The sequence below is a fragment of the Barbatula barbatula genome, assembly GCF_947034865.1.
Source record: "Barbatula barbatula genome assembly, chromosome: 16".
Lineage (NCBI taxonomy): Eukaryota > Metazoa > Chordata > Actinopteri > Cypriniformes > Nemacheilidae > Barbatula > Barbatula barbatula.
The window spans coordinates 11,595,748-11,609,750 of NC_136779.1; the positions used below are offsets into that span (position 1 = coordinate 11,595,748).

The 14,003-nt window shown below is 36.7% G+C and overlaps 1 protein-coding gene and 1 long non-coding RNA gene across 2 annotated transcripts; one reads left to right on the plus strand and one right to left on the minus strand.

The window, feature by feature from the left end:
* Positions 1-1,881: 1,881 nt before the first annotated feature.
* Positions 1,882-11,548, minus strand: LOC306905353. Its single transcript, XR_013787725.1, has 3 exons — positions 11,368-11,548; positions 3,503-3,644; positions 1,882-2,928 (listed from the first exon to the last, which is right to left on the minus strand). It is a non-coding gene; the product is annotated as an uncharacterized lncRNA (long non-coding RNA).
* hbae4 (hemoglobin alpha embryonic-4) lies at positions 10,957-12,061 on the plus strand (the record flags this gene model as incomplete). The annotated part of the gene is made up of 3 exons (XM_079475911.1): positions 10,957-11,173; positions 11,463-11,772; positions 11,933-12,061. The coding sequence occupies exons 1-3, from the start codon at positions 11,082-11,084 to the stop codon at positions 12,059-12,061; spliced, it is 531 nt and encodes a 176-aa protein (XP_079332037.1). The 5' UTR covers positions 10,957-11,081.
* Between the last annotated feature and the right edge of the window lie 1,942 nt (positions 12,062-14,003).

Consider the following 14,003-nt stretch of genomic DNA (forward strand, 5'->3'; position numbering starts at 1 on the left):
TCAATAGAATGAAGTGAAGTGGGCGGAGACTGTCGAGATGAGAAGGTGAGATAGCCAATCAGCGGCGCCCATGGGCGTAACAAACGCCCACCCGTGACTTTTTCTATTCTTTACACACTTAACCACAAAGGATGCGGAAACCAGAGTGTGCATCAGTTTTGTCAAGAAACACAAGTGCATTAAACGGCCATGCATTGCCTTGAGGCAGGAGTGACGTTTTGTGGCTGTCTATTGACAATGGGATATTTTCTCCATTGCAGTGATCGTATTTCAATTTTAACATCCAATATAATTAATTCCTAATATACTCTTGTGCATGACAAAGTTGGATTTGCGGTGAAATATTTGTTTTAGATAAAGTGCAAGGTGAAAATGGTGCATATCCCTACAGATGAAAGTGTGTTGTGCTGTACAGTAGGTAGAGATAAGGCCTGGAATGGGGGGGTATCCTGGGGTCAATTTAAAGGGGGATGGAATCCCACCTCAGAACGTAGAGGAAGATTTCCACTTTTAATCCATGAAATGGCCTTAAAACACTATGAACATATCCTATATAAACATAGTGCCATTTTCTGCATCTGTAGTTTAAAAATATAAAATACTAGACTCCTTCCAGTGATTCCCTGCCTTTTCCAACACTCGTAATATGCAACTTGTTCCATTCACTTAATGTTTATATCTGTAGGTCAGTTTTCTCCTATTGTCTCATCCTTGCAAATCACAGCAGAATGTGGTGATATGAGGAAAGTTAAAGCAACTCAATCTGGCAGGTCGTGGTGCCAAGAGATGTTTTGTGCGGCGTGGACAAAACGTCACTGTAATGAGATGTCAAATCGGATCCCTCATCTATGGATCCTGCAGTTTGCCTAATTCGCATAAGGGCTTTTCAGAAAAGAGATTTAGCTCTGTTTATTCACTGTATTTGGATACAGTATCTGTGTAACCAAAATGGGATTTGTGCCTTCTAAAATTAACTAAATGGGATAATAATATAGCTAGTGTTGAGTTATAGGAAAAAGAAAGCAATTATCCAACAGGAAATCACAATGATTTAGACAATGCGAGGTTGAGTGACAGTGTTACAGGAAAACTAATCTGAGAATATACCAGACCCGGTTTTAAGGTTTGCTTTGTCAGAGACATACAAGCAGTGTTGGGTGCAACTAGTTGCTGAGTAATTTGTTACTGTAATTTAATTACTTTTCCTTTAAACACATACTTTTTCTGTAATTTAATTACAGTTACTTCTGATGTAAATAAACGAAATACTGTGTGTAATATATGTGTGTGCTACAGTGGAATTGACATCAAAATTCAAAGTCTAACTTTAATGTCTATCCTTAAATCACTTAACTAATCAAGGTTGATATAGGATATAGAAAGTTATTAGTAATAAGTAATTAAATACTTTTCGGAGGAAACATTTGTACAACATTTGTTATCTAATACACTATTGTATACGTAATTTGTAACTAATAATTATAACTTTTTCAGAGTAGCATGCCCAACACTGTATACAAGGCACAAAAAACCTCCATATAAACCAAGTAACGTTGTCCCTGAAGCACGAGACATGCATGTGGATGCATCCTCTTCCTCTTCCTGAAAACTAACAGCATTCCTCCTGCAGGATGGACAAACGTCCGCCTGGGATTTTCCAATACATGGCCCAAATTTTAGGCTTGCGTTTTCATTGACATATTTTGCAGATAACTTTATTTATGGTCGTAGTCGTATCCTAATTCTCAAAATCACTGATTATTTGGAGACTGCCAAATGAAATCAATATAATCCATATATCATATTTATGTAAATATAAACATTTGGAAAGATCTATGCATGTATATAATATATGTTCATGGACACGGTACAAATACTTTTAAAAACAACTGTTTAATATTTGCATTTATACTTTGCAATATATGTCTAAAATAAATAGTGAAAGTTTTATAAATATTTTACATCTCAAATTTATAATGTTAATATATGCCCAGTGACCATGTTTAACATTTTACATATTTTACTTCATATTTAATATTTACAATGAATTAAAGCTTTTTATTTAATATTTTTTACATTTGTAGAAGTTTACATGAGGTTAATGCCAGCTTTCGTTTCTATTGAACAACTACCATAGGACGACCACCATGATAGGATTTTTTTTGTTGTTAAAAGTGTAGAAAGACAAACAGTTCTTGGGCACTTTTGACTACCATTGATATTTTTCTTTCTATGGTGGTTGCAAAGAACTGTTTGGTTATAAGCATTCTTCCAAATATCTTTCACCGAGCGCTTTTCCACCATCGTGCCGAAGCGTTCCACTCCGTGCTGAATAATGCCAGCCGGTATGTCAAATGTTTAATTTCTACTGCAAGGCTGATAACTGACATTTTTAGAAGGTAAACACAAACACACGCTGCCTTTGTAACACAAGATACATTCATTAGCACGATTCCGAAAATACCGAGCCGAGAACAGTTTGTAATCGTGCCGTGTCGAACCCGGCTCACATGGAAACATAACTGTAACCGTTTCAGACTGTGATTAGAAAGTTTGGCCGCGATGGTGGAAAAGTGCTCATTGTGTTCATCAGAACAAAGAAACTTGTGGTTGAGTTAATGAAGACATAAGTGATGACATAATTGTAATGTTTGGATGAACTTTCTTTTCATTCAATATTGTGCCTGATGTGTTGTGAGGTGTGGGGAGTTTTGAATTCTCATGCTGATATTACTGTTCGGGCAACAAAACCAGCTCGCCGCTGAAAGCAGAACAAATGAGATATGCAGTCCAGACGCATATAAGGGCACATTTGCTACATGGAGGAAAGCAACAGAAATCTTAAGATCATCTTTGCAGTTCATTAATCCATGTTCGTGAGGTACTGGCAGAGATTTAGAGCTCTGTTTTGATGAAGGAATGCAGGTACTGTAAAAAGAGAAGAAAGATGGCATTAACTCTATCAGCATATGGAAGACATTACACCCTGACCTTCCCTCTCTGAAGCCTATGTGCATTTTTGACTTTGTAGCTTATGCACTGTAGCTACTGCGTGTTTACACACAGACATGGTGTAATGGGCCTCTCTTTTTTAATGGACCCGATTTATAGACATCACTGGCCAATTTCACATCATCTTGATTTTGTTTATATGCCACACTGAATGAATAACGTGAACTTAACACTCAGAAATATTCAGTTTGTTGAAAAAAAAAGGTTAAAAAATCGTTAAAAAGCAGATAAAAACAGCTGGAGGCTTAAACACTGTTAAACTAAGAGTACCTCAGGTGAACCGAAATTATGTTTCATAAACCATCTACTCTTTGTTCATTAACGTGAGACCACAAATTGAAGGACCTTTGAGGAATGAAAGATGCTGCAGAGAACTACATGGCCTGATTTTGGTATTTTATAATCCATTTTTATTTTGTCAATGATTTATTCATTTGGTTTTATTTAGTTATTAAAAGAGGGAAAGAGTCAGCGATATGCAATAACTCACCCGGTTCCCAACACCTTCCCCATTCAGGTTGTGAAATAGTGTCTGCCTAGACCAGGACTTCCCACTGGTGACATGTGGCATATATGAAGTGAGGTTTGTGTAAATTGAGTAGAGGAAGTGTTTTAGCGTCGGACTGTTGACCCTGTGAACCAGAATCTCAGGGTGAGATGGATCTCAGGAGTTAATCCCAGCTCAAGATAGACCCCTTTGAAACACTAAAGTGCACATTAATAAAATACAGCTACTACACATTTTTGTTGACCATACTGTACATACAGTAATTCTGTCATTTTTCAAAAGACAGTCAGATTAAGACAGTCAGATAAATTAATATATGTTTGACACAGATAAAGAATTCAAATATTATTAGCTGTTTTAATGGGATGAGTGTTCACTGAATCACATAATGCAAAAAAAAGAATATATTTCACGACAACACACTTCTATGATTAAGATCCCAGCTTTTCTACTTTCCGTACACATTATAAACTCGTGGTTCCATTGGATGAATTGTGTAATCCCCAATACACCATGTGATGGCTGACTGCAATTATCCTTGCAATGATTGCATGTTTAGAAAATGTATTATCCATGGTCTTTGTAAAAATGCTAACATATGTGTTGGATTCATTTACAACCGTAACAGAGCTCAGATTAACTGTGCGGTGGTCTGAAATCTCAACTGGTATTTACAATTTTCAGATATATATGACAAAATGTTAAAATCTCTCTTATTTGTAAGTGGCTTAGGATAAAGCATCTGCTAAATGATTAAATGTTAATGTGGTTTAAGCCGAATAATTTACTGGTTATTAATTTAATTTTCATAAATTCATTGTTTTAAATATTATTAGTTGTGTTAGATGGGTTAGCCCTCTTCGGTAGCCCACTAGTGCACAGCAAAACGACATTTTAAAAGCAAATATAAGTTCACAACAAAACGCAATCAAGCTACAACAAAACGGAATAAAGCCACAACACAACGGAATAAAGCCACAAAACAACGGAATCGAGTCACAATATTTTCCGTTGTGTTGTGGCTTTATTCCGTTGTGTTGTGGCCTTATATTTACTTATTCATTTTGTTTACTTGTGCACTAGTTAGCAAGCCTGTGTGTGGATGAATACACATCGTTCAGAATACAGTTTTTAGTTGAGTTTTAGTAGTTTTAATAGTGTGAAAATGCTAACCAATATGAAAAAAATAAATTAACGTGAAATAAATCTCTCTCTCTCCCACACACACACTGCAAGCTTCTTGTCTGTGCCTGTTGCCCACCTACACACCATGATCCCTTCAAAGGCTCCTGTTCTCTGGCAGAGGCCCTGCACAGGAAGCACAGCTGGCAGCTCATCAAAAGAAAGCAGGGGACTGGAAGCTCTGCCTCTCTCATGTTTCCCACTGGCTTTCTAGTTTATAGGGGCAAAAAGGGAGTCCTAGTTTACAGTAGTCTTTCTCCTGATGACATGCCCATGCATCTTGGGAAAGCCTGACCCTAAGACCTTTTGGAGCCTTGCTCATCTACATAACTGTATGTATATACATTTTAACATATATACACAGTGCATTTGGAAAGTATTTACAGCGCTTCACTTTTTCCACATTTTGTCATGTTACAGCCTTATTCCAAAATGGATTCAATTCATTATTTTCCTCAATTCTTTAAACAATAACAATGTGAAAGACGTTTGCCTGAAATCTTTGCAAATTTGTTAAAAATAAAAAAGCACATGTACATTAGTATTCACAGCCTTTGCTCAACAGCCTCAAGTCTTTTTTTTGAGTAAGATGCTACAAGCTTGTCACACCTATTTTGGGGAAGATTTTCCCTTTCGTCTTTGCAAGATCTCTCAAGCGCCATCAGGTTGGATGGGGAGCGTCGGTGCACAGCCATTTTTAGATCTCTCAAGAGATGTTGAATCTGGTCTCTCTGGGCCACTCAAGGACATTCACGGAGTTGTACTGTATCCACTCCTTTGTTATCTTGGCTGTGTGCTAAGGGTCATTGTCCTGTTGGAAGATGAACCTTCGGCCCAGAGCGCTCTGGAGCAGGTTTTCGTCGAGGATGTCTCTGTACATTGCTGACTAAGGCCCTTCTTCCGATCACTCAGTTTGACCGGGCGGTAAGCTCTAGGAAGAATCCTGATGGCTCCAAACTTCTTCCATTTACGGATGATGGATGCCACTGTGCTTATTGGGACCTTCAATGCTGCAGACATTTTTCTGTACCCTTCCCTAGATCTGTGCCTCAGTGCAATCCTATCTTGGCGGTCTACAGACAATTCCTTGGACTTCATGGGTTGGTTTGTGCTCTGACATGCACTGTTATAGACAGGTTACCACAGAATTTACCACAGGTGGACTCCAATCAAGTTGTAGAAACATCTCGAGGAAGATCATTGGAAACAGGATGCACCGGAGCTCAATTTTAGGTGTCATGGCAAAGGCTGTGAATACTTACGTATGTACATGTGCTTTTTTATTTTTATAAATTTGCAAAAGATTTCAAACGTTGTCATTATGGGGTGTTGTTTGTAGAATTTTTAGGAAAATAATGAATTGAATCCATTTTGGAATAAAGCTGTAACATGACAAAATGTGGAAAAAGTGAAGCGCTGTAAATACTTTCCAGATGCACCGTATATCAATAAACAGTGTAGGCTATTGTTTGCTTTTACTAACAAGAGTAACTCAATTAAGATTTGCAACTTAGCAAAAGCAAAAGAAGGAAGATCTCTTGTAAAAGCATTATAAATGACTGACTGTTAACATATAAGAACAGCGGGAAACAAGATCTTTTTCTGTTCAGGGGGAGAGAGATGCAGTCGGCTGCCGATGTTTTTATCTAAACAGCAGTGCAGGCAGTAAATCTGCTCCTTGTCTCTTTAATATACACTGACATGTAGTTCAAGGGAGATGTTCCAGATCTCTGGTGACTTTCGGCATTCGTTATTGAAGTCATCCATCAGCATTCTAGACAGGCTGGACAATTTGAAGAAAACAGTTGCTTGTCTACACTGTGTATACAATCTCAACACACATGATGAATTTTATATTTGTGTGTGTGTGTATGTATATACTGTATACTGTATGTATCTCAAAATGCCAAATTAAATCTTTTACAAAAAACAACATAAATAAAATGTTCTTATTAAGGCAAATTGATGTTATTTTATAAGACTTATAGTTTTATTTCTCCTAATTCAGTGCTTTTTAAGCCACAATTTTTAACACTTACACTCTTGGTGACTCTAAAGTCTGTTCAATGAGATTGTTCATTTATTTGAAAAGCTCTGTTCGGTTGCTTTCTTTCAGCCCCTAATCGACCATGTTGACTCAACTACGTGCAGGAAATCCAAAATCCCTCCCCTTTTGTGTGGTGTGCTTACAATGCATAGCTAAAAGCAAATGAACATTCATAGAACTTTGTGAGTGGAACGATAAAAAAGAAAAAGAAAAAAACTGAAGGTCAGTGAATCATTCTGAATTTAAGAACTTAATCCTGTAAATGGTTGCATAATCTATATTTTTTAGCAATAATGTTGGTATGTTCTGTAGCTTTTTTGTATGGTTTTGATGTTTTAGTGATGTGTGCCAAATCATAATTTGGCATTTAAAAACTAAACAAGTCAAAATATTCAGTGGAGTGAAAATGTGTGACAACTTGCCATTGATAAACTGTTTAAAAATATTAGGAGTTATTGCAATGTGCAGGTCAACTATGTTTTATGTTTAAAATAAAGAGTTAGTTTGTGAAAAATCTAAACTTTGTATGTTATTTTTGTATTGTGTTTTATTGTAGTCAGCTATATATTTTTTTGTTTTGGTTATTATTGTTATTACTTAATTTTAAAAAACAACTGCAGTTTCATTGACATTAATTGGAATGCACAGTAAAAAAGATTTTAAAAAAATCAAAGGAACAGGATTACAAATCCATAAGGGTAGAATTAGCTCACTGCACAGGAAACTCTCAGCAGGCTTTCTGCACACTGATTGGCTGGACATGGAAGTTCAAGGTTCTACAACAAATGTCATTGGATTGAGATGCTTAGACCACATGTTTCCTTTGCAACATGCAGAATCTCCACACATGCTTCTTGTTATGAAAAACAGAAGAGGAGAATGATCTGTGATGGACTGATAAATGTTTAAAGGCCCTCATGGGGGCATCCACTGGATATGGGACATTACATGGTCTAAAAGGTGAGCAAATAGATATGTTAAAAGATGTATACATGATTTATCACCATGTCCATCCATGTCAGATTATATTTGCGTACGATAAAATAAAATAAAATTATTGCCAGGAATAATTATTTATATATGATTCAGTTTATATGTGAAATTAACACCCAATTACTGTTATTAATTTCCTAGATCTATTTTCCAGTAAATACTAATGAAATGTGTAGTTATTGCATGTTATTAACAAGATTCAAATAAAATAACATATTCAAATAAGGGCATAGCTTATTAACAGATTATTACAAACTTTAGAAAAGCCCAAATTTACTGAATATTTCTAGGTACATTTTTTACGTGCATTATTGAAAATATGAGCACACATAAAATGCCATTCAAAGGATAAGTTATTTTTTTCATGAAGTCACATTGCATGACAATTGTTTCTTATGTTGCAAGTGAGGAGTTAGCTTTCGGTTTCTGGTGCCATCTAGTGGAGAGATGGCAACACAAACATTTGTGTTAGCATGTAACACAATTACTTTAAAGACTACTTTCAAATCAAATCATTTCCGACTGAAACTTAATTAGTTATATGAACACATTTATGCAACATATGATAGGAAGACTAAATTAATTATATATTAAATTAAACTACATTTAATGGTAAAAATAATGGAAAAACTCCCCACATCCATCCTATAGACCTCTATTTTTTATATAAGTGTGAACGTGGAGGGATGGACGTGGTGGAAGAACCCAAGTGCAGGCAGACACGGATGAAGGGGTTAACAAGACTTTAATAAATAAATACAAAACAAACACCCTCAATGGGGAAAACACTAACCAAACTAACTCTCAAAAACTGAAAAAAAACACTTCCCTCAAGGGGGCAAAAACAACCAAACAAGGAACTTGGAAATAAAGTACAGGACCATGAACTTGTAACACACCACAGGGCAGGAATCATCTACAGGGGTAACAAGAACAGCATACAAGTACAACGAACGAGCACAGGACTATAGACACGAGGAGGCTTTAGGATAATTGACAAGGGTCAGGTGCGGGTACTGAAACACTCAGGGAAGGTTAACGAGGAAACGAGATGGCGGGAAACACTGACGAGACACGAGAAAGCACATGGCAAGTCAGAATCAAAACAAAGCCATGTATTTCTCACACCAAACCTAAGGCTATGCCATGACTCCGCTGCAAGACCAAGAATAAACATGACATGATAGCGGAATCATGACAATAAGTTCAAAACGTATGGGTTGAAACTGTCACAAAACATTTCATAAAAGTGTTCCTGTAGCTCACTTAGAATTGTTGATGCATCATCTGCATCGTGGGACCGAACCCTATAGAGAACACAGTGAACAACGAACCTTTCTGTTTCGCAAAAGGCTCCTTGAAAAGGGTGCTTAAGATAACAAAAAGTTAAAATGTAAATTGACCTTATAAGTACATTTTATACTTGTAAGTATATTCACCCGAAAATGGTTTTAAACCAGTTATGTAAAGACACATAGCTGCAAAGCTGCTACTATAAAAATAATTATAGGTAACATTTAGAAAGGTGGGAATGCTTTCAAATTAAAACAATAGACCAGTTGACTAGTAAAACTATACAGTAGGATTTTGAAAATTATTAGCCTACCATATAACATTTTCCTGTTTGGCACATATCACTAAAACATCAAAAGTTAACTTCAGTACACGAATTGTGAGGACCAGGGTAGAACCACAGTGACCATCGTGGTAAAGTCAGTTTGACGTTTGCCATTCATTAGACATTCGGTTTCATACACTCTTAATTTGCGCCTCTTATGTTTTGAGCCAATTTGCACAAGGCTTAATTTCTAGAAAAATATATATATCAATTAACCATGCAAATTAATTAAATTATTTAACTACATGACATTATGCTATAAAATCATTGCTTACATCCCTGTTACATCCGTTTTTTTGCATTTAGCATTTAATATATTTTATAACAAGTTTGAACTTTTAATGTATACAATTAAATAAATCCATTAAATGACAACAGCATTTGGGACGTGTGACAACAGTCAAGTGACTCAGTCAAGTGACTCTAAACCTAGTTCTGTAACGAAAGTGTAAATAAGTGTTTAAAAACTCCAGTTTATACATTTGGCAGACACTTTTATCCAAAATGACTTAAAGTGCTTTTCAGCTCCGTTTTATCAGTATGTTCAACCAGACAAATAAAATGATTTTAAACATATATTGAAGAGGTGGCCTTTTTTTGATTTGGCTGAGTCATTAGTATGTTCCTGCTCATCTTGAAGCAGAGCTGTATGATATATGTCAGCAGGAGGGCGGGGCAGTAATGAGATATGTGATCATGCGCTCATTCAGCTCCCACCCATTTTAAAGCCCCAGTTTGAGCCACTGATAAGGACAGCTATCATTATCAGACCAACGCAATGACCCCTCCCTTTCACAGACGTGTCCAACCCATAGCCAGAAGAAGAGCCACGGATATTTAATATCAAAAACCTCCTAGAACTTTCATCCCATTGTGAAAGTATTTCAAGAGATGCAACATAAGAACCATTTTTGGGTCTATTTAAACAAGCTTCAAAATATGCATAGAACCTTTCTGTTCCACAAAGGCTCATTCTTAAAGCTATTTCAGTTCTTTTTGATTTAGTCTGTCTCATTTCTCTTGCTTTATGTAATAGTCGTAATGTTGGTAAGAGCAGAGCTCAATGTGGAGTTGGAAAAATAATAGCAAAATTATAATATTTGGAAACTGATATTACTGACGTACAGCAAAAGATAAAATAAAACATTTTTGGGGGGCGGGTGAAAATAGCAATGTTCCTGAGACTTTTGTAAAGTATATATATAGTTTTTTATAGTCTATATAAAGTATAAAAACTACTTTGACAAAAATAGCAAAAACGTATAAATTTACTGGTTCTGTTAATCCAAGCATTGCTAAATTAATAGATGTTATGTTATAATATATGTAATATAAATCTGCATTATATATTGTGTGTAATGACAAGATACTGTGGCATAAATGTCCATGAATTGTTGGCAGTAGGATGTGTTTGACGCAGAGAATTTGCTGCCTCTGCAGACTATTGCGCAGTATCGACTCTCACGTGATTAACTCCGGATCGCCTGTGAGTCAAAGACAGCGACCGGCAGAAACTCATAACTATTTTCTTTCATTTGAATAATTTTGTAACGAGTTGTGGTGCGTATTATTTTATTTCATGCGTAATATGTGATCGAAACTGCATGCAAAAACGGTCCAGAAACCGCACATAACAATTTAAGTTGCGTTTTGTTCAGGTAACAAGTTTTGGGATAATCACAGGTATATAAGATACTGCATTTGGGTCACGACGTCTTACAATGCTCTCAAATACAGAAAAAGAGCTTATTGTACATATCTGGGAAAAAATGCTTCCAGTTGCGGAAGATATTGGATCTGAAGCTCTTTTAAGGTATGATTCAATTTACTAAACCATTATAGGTCTATAGCCAATAAAGCAACATTTGTACGCATTTAAAGTTTCATTTTGAAAAGTTCTTCCTCTTTAATCTCACATTTTTCTGCTGAACTAATACATTGTTAAACTTCTGGTGCTGAAAAGTTACCATTTTGAAAAATGCTCAAAAAATATAAAGTCGGACTTACAGTAGGCTCTTTGGTGGATCCTTGATAGGTCGTCGTTTGAATTTTCTGATATTGTATATCAAAGTCTTGATTGATGGTTTTGTCATATTTGGCAGCTGTTCAGTGTTACGCAAGCACAGCCACAGTGGCAGAGGGAGGAGATTGCGTTCTGCCCAAACCTCAACGTGTTTGTGTTTTCTCCGTTATTCATCGGTTTACAGGATGTTCACAGCGTTCCCTAAAACAAAGACATACTTCAATCATCTAGACATCAGTCCCAGATCACAGCATTTACGCTGCCACGGGAAGAAAATCATCCAGGCTTTAGCTGAAGGCGCCAGAAACATTACGACACTTCCCACTACTCTGGCACATCTCAGCAGGTTTCACGCGTATCAATTAAGAATACACCCCACGAACTTTAAGGTGACACTTGCATATCACGAGTTTACTTCATATGTAATTCATTATTAATGCTGACTGCCAGTTAGGCTATACCTTAACTGATGCAGTGTCAGCGTCACCAAAACACTGTTACATGTTCATTATTTAGCCCTAAGCGTTAACCTGTCACTTTTGTTTCCAGCTTTTCAATCACTGCATTCTTGTGACGCTAGCTTGCAATATGGGTGATAACTTCACTCCGGTTGCGCACGCGGCGATCGACAAGTTTCTTTCGGCTTTCTCAGCAGTTTTGGCAGAGAAATTCCGATGAAGACCTCAGAAGTGTCATCAACTCTTTGTTTATTATTTGAATGTAATGCCATGGCATACGTAATAAAGAACATGAAGCAATAAACCTTTATTGAAAGCCTCTCTTACAGCGCCCTCTGTTGGGCGGTTTGCCAATGCACACTAAATGCAGTTCAAGAGCCTATATCGTCTGTAGCTCACTGATACGTTCCAAGAACAAGGCAGTGTAGCAAACAAGCTAGATTAAGGAATGCATACATTTCATTTTTTCATTTACATTAACATTTATTTTACAAAGGTATCTGCAATCCCCTGGGATCCAACCCACAACCTTGCGTTGTTAACGCAATGCTCTTACCACTGAGCTACAGTACATTTTTAAATAAACAAACTGATGAATAAACGTACAATGTGGTCTTACTCGATTACTTTGACGTAGTGAAATTGGTGCTCAAATGCTCGTTAGTAGTGGAACATTGCTTAATGTGCGGTGAATACATATATGAATAAAACAGCCAGTGAGTTTTTTTTATCAGTGACGTGCTTTATAGACTATATAGGTGTGATGCTGTCCATAGTTAAGTGCTGAAACCTTGTCCCTCTCCATTGTGCTGAAATCATCAACACATTGTTGCATTCAGTGAGTTCATGTCTGCATTTGTATTATCGATAGCCAGTAGCGGCTCCAGACAATTTTGTTTGGGGGGTCAATGGGGGGTCCTGGTCATTTAAAGGGGGGTCTCATGAAAACCAACAGAAAATACAGTGGACACGGGTAATAACTGCATATTAATGCTATAAACAAATAAAACAACACAGCATATCAACTACTTTGTTTTTAATTAATTAATCAATTGTAGTTTGCAAACAATATGCTCGAACTTTAATTGCCATATCCACACCCAGTGCCGCTGCTAGTCATATTGGTGCCCTGAGCATAATTCCATTATGATGCCTCCCCCCACCCTGAAATTTGCCAGTTTAACTTTTTATTACCAAACATATAACTCAATACCAATAACACAATAGCAGCATCGCAGTATAAAACCTAGGAACACTAAATAGAGAAAGTAAAATCTTCACAGCTTTGCTGACTTTGTCAAACATATGTAGAATAGCCAACACACACTACACATTTGAAAGTGCAAACTTTTCTTCAGTAAACAGAATTAGTAGCAGCACATCCACATTTCCCGAATTTAAGTTAATTAAACATGGACATACCTGCATGTGATGCACGGTCATCATCTCGCAGTTTCTTCTTCTTTCTTTTCTCTGATCCTGACTCCTAATGTCTTTTCGGGGCCATTTCCAAATAAGTTGTCTAGACTACCGTCTGTCACACTGCGTCAGGCGGACGCGCCATCAACCGGCGCTGCCGTGCGGACCGTACATGGGCGGGTGGTGGTGATATGGGATTGTTCGGCCGTGTTTTTTTACATATACATGGCTAAAATGTGCCCGCCTAATCATTTTTCTATAGCCTAATTAAATAATATTAGATTTGAAAAAATGTTTTTCATTATGCTATTTTGGTGTCGCCTCAGCACTTAACTTGGCGTTAAGTTAACGTCACACGTCACTCAAAATGCAAACGTAATAGCTCATTTGCATAGCCCGTCCTTTTCTAGGTTGCGGGCTCTACGGCAAGTTAATGGTTAATTTGACTGCAGTGAATGATGTTTAATACTTTAGGGGAAAATCTTGGTATTAAAAAATGAACAATACATTTCTGACGTTATAATTAGCTATTAATGTTACCTGTCTACAATACTTTGTTCTCCATGCTCTGGTGATGCTTCCAACAAACAATCAAGTTGTGAATTTATGCGATCCCTTATTGCAGATAGGCGTCTTCTAAAATGATGATTAGGTTCTGTAGACATAATAAGAATGAATTGAACTCCTGACTTTATTTTAAATCAATCCCTTTGACCTGCGCTTTTGCAAAACTGGATGCTCCG